At 50.7% G+C, this 22,291-nt stretch overlaps 1 protein-coding gene and 1 long non-coding RNA gene across 3 annotated transcripts in view; one reads left to right on the top strand and one right to left on the bottom strand.

Annotated features, from left to right (window-relative positions):
* The window catches only part of EBF4 (EBF family member 4), a 68,900-nt gene that overhangs the window by 5,577 nt on the left and 41,032 nt on the right, over positions 1-22,291 (bottom strand). For both annotated transcript variants that reach the window (XR_008654550.2, XM_055265812.2), the window contains exons 8-15: positions 5,899-5,980; positions 5,011-5,128; positions 4,778-4,911; positions 4,558-4,684; positions 2,749-2,837; positions 2,555-2,620; positions 2,279-2,456; positions 1,997-2,185 (exon numbers count right to left, since the gene is read on the bottom strand). Coding sequence is in view for 1 of the 2 variants with exons in the window: in XM_055265812.2 (XP_055121787.2) it covers positions 1,997-2,185; positions 2,279-2,456; positions 2,555-2,620; positions 2,749-2,837; positions 4,558-4,684; positions 4,778-4,911; positions 5,011-5,128; positions 5,899-5,980 (983 nt within the window). In the remaining variant the exon portion in view is untranslated. The remainder of the gene's footprint in view (positions 1-1,996; positions 2,186-2,278; positions 2,457-2,554; positions 2,621-2,748; positions 2,838-4,557; positions 4,685-4,777; positions 4,912-5,010; positions 5,129-5,898; positions 5,981-22,291) is intronic.
* On the top strand, positions 1,637-9,596 carry LOC134735842 (uncharacterized). The gene is made up of 3 exons (XR_010119375.1): positions 1,637-1,763; positions 8,490-8,723; positions 9,390-9,596. It is a non-coding gene; the product is annotated as an uncharacterized lncRNA (long non-coding RNA).

Raw genomic sequence — 22,291 nt, 5'->3', positions numbered from 1 at the left:
CTGCCAGCTGGAGAGGCCCCCAGAGCCCGATGAAGGGCTTGAGACTAATGCCAGAAAATGTACTATAGCTCTCAATGGCCAGGGCTCATAGCCACATTCTGTACCTTGGGTAGGTAGTGTGGGGAGTTGTGAGTCATTTCAGGGTTGCTGGTGGCTGAAGCAGAAAAACAAAGAGAGACCCAAGCAAACAGCCCCTGAGCCTCTGGCTGGGGCAGTTCTGATGTCATTCCAGGAATGTTCTGACAAACTCAATGAGAATGACACCCGTTGGAGTTGGGCCACAAAGCACCCTGAACGTGGGGAGTGGAAGGGTACCTGGGTAAGCCTTGGTCAAGACAATATCATGAAATAGGACCCAACCCTCCCTCAAGTCCAGTGTGTCTCCAGCTGATGCTGGGTTTAAGCAGCTCTAGAATTCTTGATCTTCTTGATGAGTCGGAAGACCCCAGGTGGGCTGGGTTCTGCACACTGGGGCGATGTGTTCCTCTACTGTTGACCACAGTGTATGTGCGGGAAGGAACTGATGTTCCAGACCCCACTAGTGTTGGCCCAAGGGGAAAGCTTCAAAACCAAGGGGGTGCCCACAGAGAGGTTGTGAGGGTACTGCCCCAGAACTGAGGGGAAGGAGGAGCAGTCAATCCTGGCCTGAGCAAAGAGCCAGGAGAGGCAGGGGCCTTAGGAGGGACACCAGAGGGCCATGGCCTATGTGGACTCTGGCTTATGGGGCCTTAGGACCCAGAAGTTGAGCCCAGGCCAGAGGAGAGGGCCAGGCTCAAGCCTTCAGCCAGAAAGCAGGCAGGACACATGCCCTGCAAGGAAAGCCAGGCTGGTGGACAGACAGTGCAGTGTCGGCAATGGCAAATATGGGACAGGGAGAGGGGAGGGCACCATGGGCAGAGCCATGACCAGTTCCTTCTGGGACAGCCTTCACCACCTCTACAGCTCTGCAGAGTCGCCTAGGACTTCAGGGACAATCTCTCTTATGATTGATAGGGAGGCTTCTTGCAGGTGACAGGAGTGGGGGGATCCCCCAAGCCCTGGGCTTTGCATACAGTGGGCGCTTTATAAATGCCTGCTGAATAGCTAAGCTAAAAAGAGCTGTGAACATGCTGATCTGGAACTTGATGATGGAAGAGTCTTGAGGGCAGTGTAAAATGACAAGGCATCAAAGCCGTTCGGAATGTCACTCACTCATGACACGCAGACATTGCCTGTCCACCCAGCTCTGAGCTCCCCACTCTAAGAAGCCAGATGGGACGTGGTCGGCGCCCACAGTCAGGGCTGGGACTCTGAAATCATACACTGGCCCTTTAGGCACAGTGGCACATTCAGATCCGAGATCAACCTTAAGCAGGGGGTAGAATTGACCCTATTTGACTGCGAGGAAACAAGTTCAAATAAGTAACTTGCTGAATGCCCGGCAGCTCCTGATTTGGACACTGAAACTCAAATTCTGTCTGATCATACAGAACTCGCTCGCTCGCTCTGCCGGACGACATCGCAGGGACCGCATCCTCCCCACGCCCACCTGGCCTCTGGAGTCCTGGGAGCTGGGGGCGGCTGGAAGCCGGTTTCCCTCGAGCCCTGAGTTTCCTTAGGCTTCCGGCAGGCGGCGCCAGCCTCCTCCCCAAGTCCTGGCGCGAGATGGGAAGGGGGCGGTGTCCCAGATTTCAGATGGACGCCCGCCACCCATTAAAGCCCACTTCAGGGGGACTGGAGGCCTAGAAGCGATGTGCATAACGGATCGGCAAAGAAGGCTAAAGGTGCACTAAGTACTCTGGCCCCAGGACCCCAGGATGTGCAGCCTAGGGGTGGGGTTGAGGTCCTGCGGCAGGGGAGGTGCCAGACGGGGACTGTGGGCCTGCCCCCGAGGGCTGAGCCAGGGTCGACTCTCACGGCGCCGGCGCCCCAACCTCTCTGGTATGGGCGGGGGCGGGGCTGAGTCCCGTTCCGCTCCCCGGCCCCCGACCTTCCCTCGCGGGCGGGGGACACTCACTGGCGAAGGGCGAAGTGGCGGTGGAGCCATTGAGGAAGCTAGGGGACCCAGGCACGCCGAGGCCGGCCACGCCCGGCGCGCCGTAGCCGCCCAGGCCAGCTCCGAGGCCGCTGCCGTAGCCGCTCTGCTGCGAGCCGGGGCTGGGCGCGAACCCGCGGGGGGACGCGCTACTGCAGCTGCGCGCATAGCCTGCGAGAGAGAGCGCGGCCGTCAGGGGGCGATGCCGGCCGGGGAGGGGCGGTGGCGAGGCCCGAGGACGGCGGGGAGGCGCGGCGCACGCACCCGGCTCGGGCCCCGGGGTGGCGTCCCCGACGGCGATGGCCAGCGGGCTGCTGAAGGCGTTGATGCCCACGACGGCGGGGTGTGGGTGGCTCGGGGCCAGGGGTCCGAGCGGCCCGGGTGCGCGGGGGGTGCTGTACAGAGCCTCGGCCACGTCCGCCGCGCGCTTCAGGAGGAGCTCCTGCGAAGACAAGAGCGGGGCACGGCCGGGGCAGCCGCGGGCGCCGCGTGCTGGGGAGCCCGGGTCCCGGCGGCGCTGGGAGGGCGGAGGCGCCATACCTGGTTACTGCCGGGCACTCCGTACAGGGCCTCTGCCAAGTCGGCCGCCCGCTTCAGCAGCACTTCCTGGGGACAGGGGGAGAGACAGCGGGACGGAGGGGCAGCCCCTGGGGGCGACGAAGGGGCCCTCGGGAGCTCCTCCTCACCCCCTTGCCCACAGGACACCCTCAGCCCCGCCCCACCCCTCTGAGTACCTTGGGCAGCCTCTCGGGGTCTCCGGGGTGTCTGGGAATGACTTTCTGTAGCCTCTGGAATCCGTAGTCAATGGTAGGCTCGTTCAGAGCTGGGGAAGGGGGCGGCGTTTGGAGGACGTCTCTCCCGCAGCCCCCCACTCCCAGGGTGAGACGCAGGGCGCCAAAAGCAGGCCAGCGCCCAATCCAGGAGCCTCGCTGCAGCCCTCTCCACCAGGCCAGCCCAAGTGCCCCGGAAAACTCCAGGCACGCCTGGCAGCGAGGTTCAGGGAAGTTTCAGTTCCTTCGTTTGTTTATTCAACAAATACTTACTGAGCCAGGCTCTGTCCTCGGCCCTAGGCGCTTGGCATGAACACACATGCACCCATTTGTGATTAGAAAAAAGGGAAACCGTATACACATATGAGTTATAGTCCTAAGGGCAGGACTCGATGGAGAGTTTTCTCTTTTCATCTGGTCAAATCAGGAGTTTATTATAAAAAAGAAAAAACTTAACAATCTTCATTTATCACGGCTCAAGTGGACTCTCTGCAGCATCTGAGAGCTAGAGGTTTGCATGCACCCTAGGGAAGCAGCTGGAGAAGTGGGTGGCTTGGGCTGGGGCGGGAGGATGGAAGTAGAGAAGATCCGGCCAGCAGCCAGATTCTACATTGCATCTCCACGTGTGTTGTGTTCACTGCTCACCCTGGCGTTGTGCAAGGGGTGTGTGTGTATGCGCGTCTGACCCAGCTCCCCACGCCCTTCTCCTCCTCCTTCCCCTTTTCCTGATCCCCGCACCGCCCTTTTCAGATAGCCTGGCCCCGACCTAATCCACCAGTCTCAAAGCCCTACCTTCACATCTAATTCTGACTTAGTGAATTTCCTTTAGTTTCCCGGCAAAGAGAAAGCACTCACTTCTGGGGCTCGGTCCTTGTCATTCCTTCTGCAACCGCCCTTCCTTCCCCAGGTCAACCTCCCCACTCAGCCCTCGGTTTCGGCTTAGCCGGGCTCAGCAGACACTCCCTACCAAAGGTTTTCCTTGATTGTCAGCCCCTTGACCGTGTGACCCCATCCACCCCATGCGGTTCTCTGCTCAGCCTTTCCGTGTTAGACTGGAGCTCCGGGGAGGGTAAGTAGGGTCACTACCGAGTGTCCCTCGAAGGGCTCGATGAGCATCGGTGCGGGGGGCGGCGCGATGGTGGGGACTGCGGTGGCGTGGAGAGAAGTGGGTGGCTTAGCTGGGGCGGGGCGGGAGGATGGAAATGGAGAAGACTCGGCCAGCGGCCAAATAGAGCGAGGCTGGGGGGTTCTACACTGCCTCTCCACGTGTGTTCACTGCTCGCCCTGGCGTCGTGCAAGGGATGTGTATGTACGCACGTGTGTGTGCGTGTACATGCAGAGTGAGGCCTGGGGTAGCGTGGGGGAACCAAGAGACCCAGAGAAGATTCGGGGAGCAGCGACCCCATTGGCATCTTTGAAATAAACATCCTTTTGGAGAGGCTCTAAACCCTGGAGAGTCTGCGGGCGGGAGACACAATGTTCAGGAGGTGAGATGGCCGAGGGAGTAAGAATGTTGGTTGTGGGGAGGACTTTGCCCCGGGGAAGGGACTAAGGAGCCAGAGGCCAGGGAGGGAAACACACAGAGCCAGAGAAAGACGGTCCTGCGAGCGGAGCGATCACAGGCATAGGTGGTTGAAGGGACCCGAAGCCGCCTAGGGGGCGTGGCCACAGCGTAGAGCTCTGCTAACTCCTAACACCAAGAACCGAGATCAGTGCGCGGGGTGGGCTCCCTCCGCGCACCTTAGACCTCCCCTCCCCCGCCGGACTCCTTACCTGTGTAGACAAAGCGGCCGGGGGATCCCTTGCAAAACTGCTTGGACTTGTAGGAGAGGGTCACCTCCACCACCCCGGGGATGTGCCGCGGGGGCGTCTGCACCCGGATGGCGTGGGGCGTGATGAGCTGCAAGGGGAGAGGGGAGGCCTGCAGGTCCCGCACCGGCGAGGGGAGGGCCCAGCCCCTAGGCCCAGAGGGAGACTGGCGGGGTTGGCCCACCTCGCTCCACACGAGCACGTTTCCGAACACGACCTGCAACCCGTCGAAGAAGTTGTCGCCGATGACAATGACGGTGGCGCCGCCCGTGGTCCAGCCCTCCCCGGGGCTGATGGCCTTGATGCAGGGGGTGGCAGCTGGGAGGCAGGAGAGGACCCAGGTCAGGGGACCGCGCTGAGGTGGGGCCTGGGGGCTGGCTGGGCCCGCGGCGGCCGGGGCTGGGCCAGGGTCCTGACCTTCGGAGGGGTCCAGGCGGCGCGCCCTGCGGCCATGCTTGGAGTTGTTGTGCACAAACATGTTGTCGGACACGGCCAGCACGTGTCCGTCCACGCTCACCGTCGTGGACACCACCACCTGCGGGGAGAGCCGAGGCCAGCCTGGCTGGGGCCCTCGGGGGCTCCCGGGAGGGGAATGTGGTGGGGAACCAGCACCTTGAGGCTGGTGGCTGGATGCTGGAATTTAGGGTCACTGGTGGGAGGAGGAGGGCTTCAATCCTGCAGTGTCTGAGCTGGTGGAAGGGGGCCAGCTGGATCAGGTGATACCCCCAGATGAACTGACTCCCCAGGCGCTACAAAAATAAAGACCCCTGAAAAAACTGGCTCCTTAGGCAAAGAATGGCTACTGTTTTTGCATACGGAGAATGCTGGGCTGTATCCACGGGCCTCCAAGGCAGGAATGGGGTCTTAGGCAAGTGGAGGTGGGCAGCATCAGCCGGAGAACCCAGCAGCAGGAGCCCCTGCCCTATTATGGGGAGAAAACTAGGGCTGCCTTCTTCCCCCGCCCTGCACTGGGAGGGGTGTGCAGCTTGGGGATGTGCTAAGGGCAGCTGCTCTCCGCTTCATGCTATGCAAATTGCCTGGGTCGTTAATCATGTAAAAATGTCACAATTAGCATCTTCTTAAGTGGGACTCTAATGAAGCCTCCCTTGGCAGCCAGCACAAGTTGAGAAGGAGCTGCCCCACCCCCAGCAGGCACCAACCAGGCCGGGGAGGCACAGGGCTGGGCAGAGATCTGCCTTGGAGGCCGTTCCCAGGGTGGCAGGGTCACAGTCTTCCCTTCCCCCTCGCCTCCCCTCCATTAGGAAAGGGTGGGGTTGCAAGGGGAAACCCTCTCTCCAGACCCACCTGGAAGCGGCGCATGTCTCTGGGATTCCCCGCATTCTTCAGGCAGTTCTGGTTGCATTTGAGGAAGAACTTGAGGAAGAACCTGAAACAGTGTGGTCGGTGGGCTCAAGGGTCTGGGGGTTCTGGAAACAGATGCAGATCCAACTGCTCCCTGCCATGCCCCCTCCCCGCAGGATGACTCTCCTCTGCCTGCTCCCACTCAGGCGCACATCCCATATTCCCATCATGGCCTCCATATACCAGGGTGCCTGATACACACCAAACAGACCCATCACAATGACAACTTTGCGACACAACCACACACACCATGTACTGATCACACAGTGCTTATTTATGCTACAAAGTGTATATTTAGCACTCCCACACAGTATATATTCACCATAAAGAGTAAGTCCATTATATACACTACATATACCTATTACTCATTATACCCAACACACTGTATACCCATCACACATACAATATATGCTCCGTATGTGGCGTGTATGCACACTTACCCAATGTAATTTTATCACACACTGAGTATATGTCACAGTATATGCTCATCACCCATATAGTACTTGTTACACAACACATCCCTCCCCAGAGTATACACATCACCCACACAACGTACACTCCTCAGACACAGCACATTCTTTGTAGACACTGTTTATGCCTTGTATACTATTACAAAATACAGCCATCACACACACTCGGGGTATAACCTTCACACACGCATAAACAACATGTACTCCACATATAGTCTGCACTCATCACACACATGGCATACTAATCAGACACAGAGCCTGTACCAATCATGCACGGTGTATGCCTGCCCTACACAGTATATGCACAGAGAAACAGGAAATACACAGAACAAATACATTAATACACATTTTATGTTGTAAATGATTACCCAAAATATAGTTATTGCAAATACTGTAAAGCCATCCCATATAGCAGATGCCCCCAGCAAATTCACCTCCCACATGGCATATCCTCCTCCCACACATTTTATATCCATTATACACGTAGGAAAAGCTTAATCGTACAGAGCACATACCCACCATATACACATGGTGTATCTGTCAGACATGTGGTACAGAGACACTGTGAATGTTTTCTTTTTTACATAGAGTTATTGGGAAAAAAAAACACATATGCGCTGATGAGGCTGCTTTTTAGACAAACACATGAGCACTTGGGCCTCCTCTCCTTCCCGGCAGTTGGCTGGGAGGGTGGGTCCTTGGTCCTGTCACCTACCAGTAAGGTAGCCATGGACAATATTCTGGCTGTTGTACTCTTTTTTTTTCCTGTTTTGTTTTGCTTTTTGTTTTGAGACAGAGTCTTGCTCTGTTGTCCAGGCTCGCTATGTCTCACTGCAATCTCCACTTCCCGGGTTCAAGCAATTGTCCCTGCCTCAGCCCTCAGCTTCCCAAGTAGCTGGGATTACAGGGGCCTGCCACCACGCCTGGCTAATTTTTGTAGTTTTAGTAGAGACGGTGTTTTGCCATGTTGGCCAGGCTGGTCTCGATTCCTGACCTCAGGTGATTCACCCACCTCAGCCTCCCAAAGTGTTGGGATTATAGGCATGAGCCACTGCACCCGGCCCTGTTTAACTCTTACTAAACTCGGAATATGATCAGTGTCTGCCTTATGCCTTATAGCACTCTGTGAGCATCTGGGAAGATGCCCTTTACAAACTGTAGAGCGCAGGGCTAACGTCTGCAATAGGTCCTGATATGTGGCACAGCCTCCTAGGCCACTGTATGAGTTTCTCCAGTCAGTCAGCTTCCTCATTTTACCTCCACCCAGTTGGGAGATATTTTTACCATACTATTTACTAAAGCAAATACAAGAGTCCCAAACCTGGGGTGGAACTTTAACCACTGTATAGTTACTCATGTACTACTTATATACCCCAAATTTGAATGTTCATTTAATTCACCAGAGTTGCCTCCAAAGTCTGCAAACATTAAATTCCTGTTCAGAGGAAGATTTGTTACAGGTCCTGAAAGCCTAGTCCCCAAAAAGGAGGTCACCAAGTGCTGGGAGGAGTAAGCACCAGCCCTGGAACTGAGGTGTCCCCAGGGGGCAGCCCCTCCTTGGGAGCTGGTGGCAGTCACCTTCCTAGAGATACCTCTCCCTGGGGTCCTGCATCTGTCTACATTCTCAGCACTTGTCATGTTCCCCCACAGTGGGCACCCCGTATATTTCCCAAATGGTGCACCCCTACAGTGTAGACAATCCATTTACCCCTACAGGATACCCTGCAGTGCAGACAGCTGTTATGCCCCCAAACAGTAGTCACCAATGTGTAGATGCCATATATACCCCTATGGGTCATCCCAAGGTGCAGACACCTCCAGTGCTCCTGAGAGGTACACCTGCACAGTGGACACACTCCATTTCTCTCTTATTAGTTACTACAGTAATCACTCCCTACACCCTTTATGACACCCCATGGTGTAAACACACTACACTAACATGTGCAACATGTTCCTCATCCATGTCCCACACTCACATGTGACAGACTGTAGACTCCCTACTCACACACACAGTGCAGACCAGTTCATTTAAATTAAGTACTCATGTGCTCGGTCCTTTGGCAGGTGCTAGATGGAGGGAAAAACACCAGGATGGGGCACGGTCTCTGTCCTAAAGGGATTGAAGGCTCACCTTTGGATACCACTGAAGATGCGACATGCATAGGACTGCACCAAAAGATGACACATGTGCCCACTGCACCGCACTCTACTCAAACCTACAGAATCAAGAGGAAGGGTCCTTGGGAAAGGGACAAGATAGGGGCTTTGGCCAGGCTCGGACTCTCTGCGTGACCTGGGGTAGGTAAATCCTTCCACACCCATGAAGGGAGAGTAGCGATTGAAGGCTGCCATGACACCTTCTAGTCCTGCCTCTGGGACATCCTTTACTTCTGCCCTCCCCAAGGCTGTGGTTTCCTGCTCCCTCACTGGCCCTTCCCCAAGCCGTTGCTCAGCAGGTCTTCCCACTGTCCCTTTCCAGCACAGGTTTCATTTGTCCTTTGGGTCCACACCAATTCTCACGCCCTGTACAGCCACCATTTTCTGGCCACTCTAGGTTTCAAGGACCACCCCTCCCTGAGAGCACTAGGGCCCTGCCAGCACCTCTGTCTATGGCGACACCTCAGTGTTTCAGCCTGGCTAGCATTACCTGCAGAGTGTGGGTGAGTAAAAGCCGCCGCACAAGGCCATGGCCTGTGGTGGGGGCTGAGGGTCAGTCCCCTTCTCCCTTCCCTCTGGGCCTGTCCTCAGAGCTAGCACATATTCGCAGCCATCTATGGTGTGGCTGAAACCTCACTCCCTTCCAGCTGGTAGTCCATGAGGCTGCTCCCAGTCAGAGAGCCTGCACCATCCCCCAAGACCAGCAGCATCAGCGTCACCTGAGACCTTGCTACAAGTGTAGAATCTCAGCCCCTATCTCAGACCTGCTGAGTCAGAATCACATTTCTGCGTTCATACGCCTTCCAGGTGATGCTGGTGCACCCTGAAGTTTGAGAACTACTGCACTGGAGCTGCGCTACCCATTACTATAGCCACCAGCCCCACGTGGCATGAACTCTTGCAGTGTGGCTAGTCCGAACTTGAGATGTGCTGTAAGTGTAAAATACACATCAGATTTCCAAGACTTAGAAAAAAAGAATATAAAATAATTCATCAGTAATCTTTTATGTTGATTTTATGTGGGAATGCTCATCTTTTAGATATATTGGGTTAAATAAAAAGTATTATGATAATTAGTTGTATCAGTTTCTTGTGGCTACTGGAAAATTTAACATTACATATGTGACTTGAGGCCCTGCTCGGTGGCTCATGCCTGTAATCCCAGCATTTTGGGAGGCTGAGGTGGGCGGATCGCTTGAGGCCAGGAGTTTGAGACTAGCCTGGCCAACGCTGCGAAACTCCATCTCTACTAAAAATACAGAAATTAGCTGGGCGAGGTGGTGCACGCCTGTAGTCCCAGCTACTCGGGAGGCTGAGGCACGAGAATTGCTTGAACGGGGGAGGTGGAGGTTGCAGTGAGCCAAGGCTGAGCCACTACACTCCAGCCTGGGTGACAGAGTGAGACCCTGTGGCAAAAAAAAAAAAAAAGAAAGAAAGAAAAGAAAAAAGCATATTTACATATGTGGCTTGCTTGCATTATATTAATATTGGACAATGCTTCTCTGGAGTGTATGTCTCTAGGGCAAAGTGACTCACATTTACTACTGATTGATTGGAGCACAGACTATAAAGTTAAGTGCTAATTTGTAGAAAACTGATAAGATACAAATGATATTTGTCAGTGGGAGCTAAAAACTTTGATGACCTGATACAAAAATTAGCTGGGCGTGGTGGCAGACGCCTGTAATCCCAGCTACTCGGGAGGCTGAGGCAGGAGAATCGCTTGAACCTGGGAGGCGGAGATTGCAGTGAGCTGAGATCACGCCATTGCACTCCACCCTGGGGGACAAGAGTGAAACTTTGTCTCAAAAAAATAAATAAATAAATAAATAAATAAAAACTTTGATGACCTGGAGGTAGAGCATGGAAAGACAGATAATAGAGACTGGGAAGGGTGCGTTAGGGGGCGGGGAGTGAAGAGAAGTGGGTTATAGGGTACAAACAGCAAGATAGAAGGAATAAACTTGATGTTTGATAGCAGAGTAAGGTGACTATACTAAGCCAAAATGTATTGTACCTGCGTGATGGACACCCTAAATATCCAGATTGGATCACCACACATTGTATACTTTCACTTGTACCCTGTGAATTTATACCCCCCCAAATTCATATGACTTGGAAACAAATGATATTTGTCAGGAGAAGTAAATAATTTCTGTTTGGTGGAGAAATTAGCCCTAAAGATGATAAAATTGTCCTATGGACATTAACTAGCTTTGTATCTAATTTGGCAATCTTATTCCAGTATTTTTCACACAATCCCTTGCCTCTCCCTCCCTCCCCTCAACCCCTTTCCATATACACACGCACACTCACACACTCACACATGTATCAGTTTCTCTTCGTCTTCTTTGAATCAGCTTTGTCATCCCATTGGTTACCTCACCAATAAGTTATAGAAAACTTCAACACATGCTCAGTAGCAATTTGTATGAGAATCATGCTTTTGACATTTTGAAGACTGTGCTTTGGCAAAGGTGACCGGCGCCCAAAGGCTCCTACCTTCCAAGGCTGGACCTGGAATTAGAGGACTTCCACTGGGGTCTAGAACCACGAGCAGTGCCCTGGCTCTCCCCTGGACATAGAGTGACTGCCGACCCTCCGGGTGCCGCTGCCTGGTCCTCTCCTTGCCCACCAGGGGAAGACAGACACACCGCGGAGGCTGGAAGGGCGAACGTGAGGACAACCCAGGAGACTTCTCCCTTGGCTGACACCCAGGGGTGACACTTTATTCCACCTGAGCAGTCAGGGAAGGATGAGAATGGAGTCAGGGAAGAAGAAGGCGGGGCAGCAGGTCCTCCAAGCCATGTCTGCACAGAGGCCAGATGCGGGGGCTGGGGACTGGGGAGAGTGAGGGACCTGGTGGGGAGGGGAGTTGGAGGGAGACACATACATACGTGGAACACATGTGGACATGGGAACTGCGGGCAGGTGCTCCCCTTGAAAGAAGAGAGCCTGGGAAGGGGCTGGGTAAGTGAGGACAAGGTTCTGGGCCTGGGACACCCTGTAGGGACTTGAGGCAGGAAGGGATGTGCACTTTGTTGAGGGGCTTGAAGCCCTGCTTGTCAGCATGGAACCACCCCCCACCTCTAAAGTTCGGATGAGCCTGGGGGTGTTCTCTGAGCAGCCCTCCCCGCTCCTGGCCCCTATGGGGCTGAAAAGGAGTCTAGGAAAGCCCCTTTTTCCTGACCAGGAAGGGAGCAGGGGGCAGGGAGTGGGGGGAGTAAAGTGAGCCCAAGTCCACAGCTCTCTCCGATCTGAGGATCCCCATGGAGGGTGACCACTGCAGGACCAGTGCCCAGTGCCATTCCACTGTGGCCATGAGGCTCTCAGAGGGCATGGCTTCCTAATCCAGACCCCACAGAAAAGGGAGTAAGGGAAAGGCGAAGTCCCAGAAGCTTCCATTAGGTTTACTGGAAGAAAACACCATAAATACAAGCATGACTTACAAATAAAATGCATTAGGGAGGTAACTATGCAAAAACAAAACAAACAAACAAACAACAAAAAAAGAAAAACAGGGAACCAGGTCTAACCCATCAGGCACTTAGCAGCTTAGCAAGTGCCCAGAACGCTGCTGAGTTTGTCCCTTTGGCATTATCTTGCTGAATCCCCCAGGTGGTGTTGCTCTGCAACCATTCCCACTTTACTGATGAGAAAACCAAGACTAAGCTATTGACTGTGACTTGACAAAGTCATCACAGTCAATGCCAAAGTCAGGATATGAACACGGGTCTTTATGAACCACTGATGCCGACAAGAGTCCTAATAGTCCTTCTAAGTGGGGCTCTCAGTCTGACCCAGGCTGGTACTGCAGCAGCAAACCCGCCTTCAAAAGCAGCTCTGAGAGGCAGGCTGTGTGGGGACCAGGATAGTATGTTGTGGGGATTTCCTAGAGGTTACAAATTCAACAGGGTTGCAAAGGACAAACTCAGGTCCTCTTGCTCCTAGTTTTGGGCTTTTGGCTGTTGTGACTGCTGCTGTCAGTCGAGAATATCTTCAATATTAAAAAACAATGGAACCAATGGTTAAAAATTGTCCTAGCTCAGGCCGGGCGCGGTGGCTCACGCTTGTAATCCCAGCACTTTGGGAGGCCGAGGCGGGCGGATCCCGAGGTCAGGAGATCGAGACCACGGTGAAACCCCGTCTCTACTAAAAATACAAAAAATTAGCCGGGCGTGGTGGCGGGCGCCTGTAGTCCCAGCTACTCGGAGAGGCTGAGGCAGAAGAATGGCGTGAACCCGGGAGGTGGAGCTTGCAGTGAGCCGAGATCGCGCCACTGCACTCCAGCCTGGGTGACAGAGGGAGACTCCGTCTCAAAAAAAAAAAAAAAAAAAAAAATTGTCCTAGCTCATTGGGGCTATATGGGCTTCATTATTCCATTCTGCCTATATTCCACATTCTCAATAAAAACTTTAATGAAAGACCAGAAGAAGAGCTGTGAACAGTGGTCATCCAACTAATGAAGTATCTAAAGGATGGTAGTTATGCATCACGACTCTGATGCCTGTGACTTAAAGGAAAGCTCAGAGTAGTTCACCCACACACCCACCTTACTACATAATCATGTCTATAAATGCTTTTTATTCCTCCCCGTAAAAACAGCTCAAGATGAAATGAAAAGACACATCTTGTCCATGGAGTATTTCCTACCAAAGAAGCAAATTCTGGGTTGAGTATGGCTGAAGTGCAAACATTTAACTTATACGCTACTTCTCAGGGGTGACACCATTGCATTAACTCCCCAGGCACAGTGCTTTACTCAAAAGAGACACTCAGTAGAGAAGGCAAGTGTGCAGGCAATTGATGTGAGTCCACTGATAAACTCTAGGTTTTCAGGGGGTAGAAGGCAGAATGGGATGGAGCTGTTTTTTTTTTTTTTTTTTTTTTTTTTTTTTTTTTTGAGTCAGGGTCTAGCTCTGTCTGGATTGCAGTGGCATGCACTCCAGGTCTAGCTCAGACTGGAGTGCAGTGGTGTGATCTTGGCTCACTGCAGCCTTGTCTCCCGGGCTTAAGTGATCCTCTCACCTCAGCCTCCTGAGCAGCTGGGACTATGGGTCACACTACCATGCTCAGCTAATTTTGTTTATTTTTTGAAGAGACGGAAGTCTCAGTATGTTGCCCAGGCTGGTCTCAAACTCCTGGGCTCAGGCGATCCTTCTGACTCAGCCTCTCAAAATGCTGAGATTACAGTCATGAGCCACCATGCCTGGCCTGGAGCTTCTTTTGGAAGACAATGTCCAGGAACTTTATCAACGTCCAGTGAGTTGATGCCTGCCTGATTCCCTCAGACCCCAGCTGCAATGTAGACTGTCAAATGGCTCACAGCTGCCCCGAGGTAATCTGAGAATTACCCTCAGCCAAGAGCATATACTCCCCACCAGTAGCCCACAGCCAATGACAGATTGACATTACAAGGAGGACCAACTCTCTGGCCACTCACACTCCAGACCGCCGCATGGATAGGCTGACGCTAGACTCCGACCGAGACCACATCCTTGTTAAGCTCCCTCTATGCTCATTCCTTTTCTCCTGAGAGCTCTCCTTCAATAAACCTCTTTCACAAGAATCCCCATCTCAGGCTCTGCTTCCAGGAATCCCACCCTAAGAAAACTTAGGTCACAGAGCTAAGGCTTTTCACCAGCTTTTTCTTCCCTGCATCCCCACGAGATATCTAGGGCTGAAATTATGTTCTCGCTTCCAAAGAGAAAGCTGTCAGTAACTCAAAGAGCTGGAAGGAGAGCCCGAGTGCATTGCCCACTACAGGACTGTCAGGGGCAAGGAAGAACGTGTCTAGATTACAGTGCTCCCTAAGGGAACTTTTTCCAGAATGATATGCACTAGCCACACATGGCTACTGAGCACTTGAAATGTGGCTAGTGCGACTGAGGAACTGAATTTTATTTCATTTTAATGAACATAAATCTATATTTTTTTTGAAACAGAGTCTCGCTCTGTTGCCCAGGCTGGAGTGCAGTGGCGTGATCTCGGCTCACTGCAACCTCCACCTCCTGGGTTCAAGCGATTCTCCTGCCTCAGCCTCCTGAGTAGCTGGGACTAAAGGCGACTGCCACCACGCCCAGCTAATTTTTGTATTTTTAGTAGAGACAGGGTTTCACCATATTGGTCAGGCTGGTCACGAACTCCTGACCTCAGGTGATCCACCCGCGTTGGCCTCCCAAAGTGCTGGAGTTACAGGCGTGGGCCACTGCGCCCGGCCATTTTAATTAACATAAATCTAAATAGTCACATGTGGCTTGAGACTACCATATTGGACAGTGCAGATCGAGAAAGAAGGCGTGCAGTGAATGGATATACGAGCCGGGGCAGGATGTTCCAAACAACAGTGTGTCCTGTGAAGGCCTTGGGAAAGACAACAGATTAACAGTGAAGGGTAGATTACATTGGATATGTGTTTCCAAGCCCAAAGTTGGCACTGCAGCCTGAGATGGGGAAATAAGGGGACAAGGGATCCTCTGCTAATTTTTATCCTAAAAGATTTGTCTTGGACTCCCATGAGCCTCAGAAGAAACTGAAGCAGTTTCTGGCTCTCCAGCGTGTTCATTGTCTGCCTCTCTCTACCCTCAGCTCAGGGACAGAGGAGGACACAGATGGCTGCGCCATTCATCCCCTCATTCATTCCATGCACCCACTTAAAAAGATTAAATACCTTCTATGTGTTAGGCACTGGGGCATTGTACAAAATCTTAAGGAAATTACAACCCAACAGGAAAGAGAAACTCAGGAAGACAGAGTGGTGGGCACGGCAGGAGGATGTGACAAGTGTAATCTGCAGTAGCCACTTATTTTGCCTAGGGGAGGTGGAATGCTTCCTAGAGCTCCGATTTGGTCTTGGGTGTTGGGTCTTGGAGGATCTCACCAAGAAGTAGGAGGCAGGGCCCTCCATGCAAAGGGACTAACAGCTCCACCATGGGGCAGATGGCTCACTCGTCCAGTGGTGCCTGATAAGACTGAGGAGGGCAGCGTGGCTTGGGGCCTGGGGCCAAATCATGCGGGACTGGGATCCTCTGAGTGATGGGGAGGCTGCAGGGGATGTCTCCCTCCAGGCAGAAACAGGCACCAAAGGGCCTAGGCTAGAGAAGGGAAGGGAAATGAGGAACTTACTGTAATAGTTCAGGCCCATGTGGGGTTGGCCCAGGCTGCTTCCTGGTCTTAGCCTGCAGTAGAAGCCAAGACAGACTGTCCCCAGGGCCATAGCCACCTGCCAGGCCTGGACCTGGCCTCCCCACCATGATCCCCACCCGGGTAGAGGTGGCTGCAGTGCAGATGGGCTGGGGGACTATAAATAGCCAGGGCGCATACATTAGCATGCCAATGCACCCGCACCCCATCCTCTATGCTAATGGCCCACCATGCGCCTGAACACCTTCTGTTCCCCTGCATGTATTTGCATGCACAATTAGCATAATCTTGTATAATTAATGAACAGCGTCAATTTTAGCTCCTAAGTAATTTGATTAACATGTTGATAGGGCACTTACTAGGCTCTCCAAACCTCAGGGCTGGGCATGGGGCCTGAGGAGAAGGGGAGGGGGTGTGGAGAGACTGCTAAGGGGCCCCCAGCTGCCCACCAAGAGTGGCAGTGGCTCCACTTCCCCCAAACTAGGCCTGAGGGGAGAGGAGGAAGGGTGGAGTGGCCACTAATGGGAGGCCTCTGGGCATACCACATGCAGCGGCAGGAAGGGGCTGGTGCATGGTCACCATGGTGTGTGCCTGTGTGGACACAGATGTACACACACACCCACACAAGTCCCCTCAAACCTGGGGAGTCTTCTGCGAATGCAGGCTATCAGAGTCCACAGGAGGAACAGAAGAGAAGGAGAGATAGAGAAAAAGGAGGGAGGAGGGGGGATGGGGCATGGACGGCAGCAGAAGTCACAGAGCTGGAAGGGGTGCTTGTGAGTCAGAAAGAGATTTAAAGGAGAAGGTGGAAGTCTGAAGGAAAGAAGTTGTGGGTTCCTCTGGCCTTGGACAGAGGTGGTGGTGGAGGTGAACCCCGGGCTCCAAGGCCAGAGACCTCGGCACCTCTTATCTATGAATCAGGTGAGAGGTGGGTAGGGGGTGTTAGCAAGGCCTAGCATCTTCTACAATTCACCAAGCACCCAGGGCAGAGAAAACAGACAGAAGATCAAGTGAGAGTGTCCCCCTTCCTATTCAGAGAAAGACCCATCCCCAGCCTGGGATGTCTACCCCTGACTGTGGGCTCTGGCTCTGGAGGCAGGACGTTCCTCCTTGGTTCCCACTAAACTTTCTTTTTTTTTTGAAACGGAGTCTCGCTCTGTTGCTCAGGCTGGAGTGCAATGGCGCGATCTTGGCTCATTGCAACCTCTGCCTCTTGGGTTCAAGTGATTCTCCTGCCTCAGCCTCCTGAGTAGCTGGGACTACAGGTGTCATTTTTTTTTTTCACATTTTTAGTAGAGACGGGGTTTCACCATGTTGGCCAGGCTGGTCTCAAACTCCCGACCTCAAGTGATCTGTCCACCTTGGCCTCCCAAAGTGCTGGGATTACAGGCGTGAGCCACTGCGCCCGGCCTGAACTTTCGTGCTGCCGTCCAGGCTCAGCTGCACTTACTCTAAGATGATTGGTAAGGGTGGGGCGGCAGGAGGGTAAGAAATGACTCTGAGGTGGTCACTGTGCTGGGCACTGCATGAATACATCCTACTAACTCCACAGCATCCTCTCCTTCCCAGAATCACAGGAGGCTCATTGGTCAGCTCTATTTTACACATTAGGGAACTGAAGCTGTGGGAGGTGAGAACTTGCTCCAAGTTACACAGCCAGACATCCCAGGTTGGCTTGAGTCCCCAACCCTCAATAACTTTCCGCTTTGTGGAGAAAGCTTATTATTCAAGTTGCAGGCGGTTCACTCACTAGCCGCCTCCACTCCACCTATTATGGTTCCTAGGCTGCCTCATGCCTGCGGTCCCCTTCTTCCCCCAATTTTCTTTTCTTTTCTTTTCTTTTTTTGAGACGGAGTTTCGCTCCTGTTGCCCAAGCTGGAGTGCAGTGGTGTGATCTCGGCTCACTGCAAGCTCCACCTCCTGGGTTCACGCCATTCTCCTGCCTCAGCCTCCCAAGTCGCTGGGACTATAGGTGCCCGCCACCATGCCTGGATAATTCTTTTGTATTTTTAGTAGAGATGGAGTTTCACCATGTTAGCCAGGATGGTCTCGATCTCCTGACCTTGTGATCCGCCCACCTTGGCCTCCCAAAGTGCTGGGATTACACGTGTGAGCCACCGTGCCCGGCCCTCTTCCCCCAGTTTTCTATGGAGGCACTGTCCAAATCTCTGCTCCTGTCTCAGCATGGGGGCCAATCTGGCCCTAAGCTTGGCTTCGGCTGCCCAGAGATCTCCTCATAAGTCCTTCCTCTTCATTAGGGGTCCTTTGGAGACCCTTGTCCTTATGACTGGCATCTCAGTCTATATGACCCTCAGAGCACATGAGCGAATCTCTCTTGAACCCTCTGCTTCTCCCTCTCTCAAATGCTCTCAGCTCTGAAAAGAGTGGTGGTGGTTGGGGGGAATGGGAAAGGAAATGCAGTGCATTCAGGTGGCAAGAGGGAAGACCTTAGTCTCACCTCAGCACTGACCCAGCAGGGAGGTTCTGGAACCTCAAGGGGGATTGCCAGAATGGATCTGGACAGAAGTCTGTGCTTGCACCATGAATGTGGGAGATCCTGCTGGAAAGGGTGGAAGGAGATGGATGACATTGGGCTAGTTTTGTGGCTGTAGAGGAAAACAGGGAATGTTGCATTGACCAGTGGATTAGGAAGGGGGCTGATTCTTTTGCAGTTCCCACAGCCCCTTTCATCTAATTGCACTTATAATGTGCCTGATCTAGGGTCTAAATTTGCCCCCAATAGAGTAGACCAGAGCTTACCTTTGCCAGGTGGCTCAGACCTAAACTATTCCAACAGTGTCACTGAACAACACTCACCAGGCAGCAGGCACAATTACATGCCAGGGAGTATCCATAGCCCCCAGCTCCTATCTATCCCTAGGAGCCAGAGAAGGGCTATGAGCCTCCCATGGGAGGGGATCTTTCCCCACCCCTACCATAGGGTCATCCTGGACAATCAAGCAAATATTTAAAGTCTTAGAGCTGTGATGTCAGATAGAGTAACCATGTGTTATTTCTTAAATTTGATTTAAATTAAACACAATTAAATATTCAATTCCTCAGTCACAGTAGCTACATTTCAAGTGCCCAGTAAATATGTGTGGCTATTGGCTACATATTGATTGGTACAGAACATTTCCGTCATTGCAGAAAGTACTATTGGATAGTGTGGTCTTCAAGCCTTACATTGTTCTCTATTTCTTCTTATCATTATGTAATTATAGATAATCTCTACTGACCTTTCTTCAAGTACACACATTTTTTTCAAAATTATAAAATGTTGTTTACATAATTATATTTGTCTTGTCAACTGCTCTGTATGCACTCAGAGGGCAGGGATCATTGTTTAAGCCTCTCTTCTCCCAAGCATCCATCATAATGCCAGCCCCACAACAGGTGCTAAGTGATTCATGATGGAATTCAAGAGTCAAAAATTACTGTGACTGGATTAATGCTGGACTAAAGCCCCCAAGTCACTTTTAACTTGTGCCCAGGTAAGAAATAACAATTACAGGGACAGGACTTTGGGAATTGCTAAGTAAAGACCTCTGAAAATCCGTTCTTCCATAAAGAAACAAGAACGGTGGCAAACATGGTCAAAATCAATTTTCTCAGAACTCTAAAAATTAACAAAATGTGTGCAACAACTCAAGGAGCATTGAGGCAAGAAAGATGGCTGAGTTGTAATAAGAACAGAAAGCTTTGTGGTGTTTTAATTTGCCCTATTCCCATCCCCTACTCCCCAGCCCTGTTGAAGACCAGCTACCTTGCAACCACTATTGTAGTTGTGAAAACTAGCAAGCTAGTAACCATAGGAAGGCATAGAGTGGGTTTGGAGCCTCTCAACAAGCTGTATTCCCAGTCAGTTTTCACTCTTTAACCTTTCTAGCAACTCCCTGACAGCTTTATTTGCAGAACTTCTTATTTGACCTGATTCAGAACTTACTTAGTGGGACAGACCCTATCTTCAGGGTGTTTGTTGAAAACAACTAGTGTCAACTGCTTAACATTGCAGCTACATGAGGCAGCAATACAAGTGGGGGGCAAATAAAAGTTTGGCCATAATATTTTAAAGGAAAAAGTGGGGAATAAGATGTTCACAGGGGGCTCTGAAAAGCTCTGACATATTCCTGGAGATCTAGAAAGCTATGCATATGTGCAGGGAGAGGCACATGCCCAAAAAAGGCATGGAAAGCCCCTGGTCTCTCACCTCTGGTTTATCCCAAGGCCCTGAGCAAGCAGGAAGTGAAGGTCAAGGCAGAGTTGTAAATTGCTGGAGCACTGAAGGCATGTCCTAACACACATACAGAGCCTTTTGGCAAAGGGTTGAACACTTATTGGCATTCAAGGCATTTAAAGAAATGCCTGTCCAATCATGGCCTGATAACTAAGCCAAGAGCAGAAACTTCAGTGATCATACATGACAGGAAATACAGACTTTATATAATTAGTCCAAGAAAGTCACTAAACAAACAAACAGCAATAGCAATAAGAACAAAATTGGGAGGGAGGATCTGATTTCCAGAGTGCAACATTATATGATTAGAATGTCCAGTTTTCAACGATTATGAGACATGCAAAGTACAGGACAGTGAGACCCATACATTGTAATAAAGCAGTCAATAGGAACTATCCCTGAGGAAGCCCGGAGGTTAGACTTTTTAGACAAATACTTTATTAATTTATTTATTTTTGGAACAAGGTCTTGCTCTGTTGCCCAGGCTGAAGTGCAGTGGTGTGATCATGGCTCACTGAAGCCTTGACTTCCCAGGTTCAAGTGATCCTCCCGCCTTAGTTCCCAAGTAGCTGGGACTACAGGTATGAGCCACCATGCCCAGCTAATTTTTGTAGGTTTTTGTAGAGACAGGGTTTCACCATGTTGCCTAGGCTGGTCTCAAACTCCTAGGCTCAAGCAATCTGCCCATCTCTGCCTCCCAAAATGCTGGGATTATAGGAGTGAGCCACTGCACCTGGCATAGACAAAGACTTTAAATGAGCAATTATAAATATGTTCATAGAACTAAAGGAAACTATGTCTAAAAAATTCAAGAAAAGTATGAGAATGAAGTCATACCAAAAAAATCAATAAAAGATTTCAAATCATATTTTTAAAAACTCATGAAATTCTGAAGTAGAAAAGAACAATAAGTAAAATTTAAAAATACCTGGAACAAGCTTCTCTAACCTGTGACCCACGGGGCACATGCAGCCCAGGTTGACTTTGAATTCGGCCGCGAATTTGTACACTTTCTTATTATGAGATGTTTTTGCTTTTTTTTTTCTCATCAGCTATCGCTAGTGTTAATATATTTTATGTGTGGCTCAAGACAAGTCTTCTTCCAATATGGCCCACAGAAGCCAAAAGATTGGACACCCCTGACCTAGAGGAACTCAACAACATATCTCATTTGGTGGAAGGAAAAAAAATCAGTATACTTGAATATAGGCCAATTGAAATTATCTAGCTCAGGAACAGAAAGAAAAAAGAATGAAGAAAAATGAACAGAGCTTAAGAGACCTGTGGGAGCCATCAAGCATACCAGTATATGCATAATGGGAATCTGAGAAGGAGAGTAGAGACAGAACAGCACAGAAAAATGTTCAAGAAAATGCCCCTAAATTTCCTAAATGTGCTCAGTAATGAAAAACATTATTGAGCACATCTTAAGAAGCTCAATAAACTCCAAGTAGTATGAACACAAAGTGTATGATCTATACAAAGACACAACATACTCAAACGTTTGAAAGCCAAAGAAAAAGAAAGGATCTGAGAAGCAACGAGAGAGAGAGAAGTAACTCGTCATGTATAAGGAATCCTTAATAAGATCACCACATAACTTCTGAAACCATGAAGGTCAGAAGGCAGTGAGATGACATATTGTGTTAAAAGAAAACAACTATCAACCAAAAAATTGCATGTCCAGCAAAACTATCAACTTCTAAAATGATCAACTTCAAAAATGAAGGAGAAATTGAGACATTTTCAGATAAACAAAAACTGAGAGGATTCATCACTAACAGGTTTGTCCTACAAGAAAATACTAAAGGGAGTCCTTCAGTCTGAAATGAAAAAAGGCAAGACAGTAATATGAATTAACATGAACAGATAAAGAGCACTGGTAAAAGTCACTACATAGGTAAACATAAAAGACAGTATAAATGTATTTTTGTTTGTAACGATTTTGTTTTCCTATCTAATTTAAAAGACAACTGCACATTTGTTGGGGTAGGGGATATATGGGAACTCTTCATAATTCCCTGTCTCAAAAAAAAAAAAAAAAAGAAAAAGAAAAAAAGAAAAGAAAAAGAAAACACAAAGCACAATGGCAGACATAAATCCTGTTTTATCAGCAATTACATTAAATATAAATGGATGAAATGCTTCATTAAAAGGAAGAGATTGGCAGAATGGATTAAAAAGAAAACTACAACACAATCCAACTATATGCTGTCTATGTGAGACATACTTTAAATTCAAATGTACAAAAGGCTTTGAAAAGAAAGGGGTGGAAAAAGAGATATCATGTGAACCCTAACTGAAAGATAGCTGGAGTGGCTATACTAAT

This window comes from Symphalangus syndactylus, chromosome 24 (genome assembly GCF_028878055.3).
Source record: "Symphalangus syndactylus isolate Jambi chromosome 24, NHGRI_mSymSyn1-v2.1_pri, whole genome shotgun sequence".
Taxonomy (NCBI): Eukaryota; Metazoa; Chordata; class Mammalia; order Primates; family Hylobatidae; genus Symphalangus; species Symphalangus syndactylus.
Note: the sequence above shows the minus strand (reverse complement) of the source record. Positions and strands in the feature narration are given on the sequence as shown.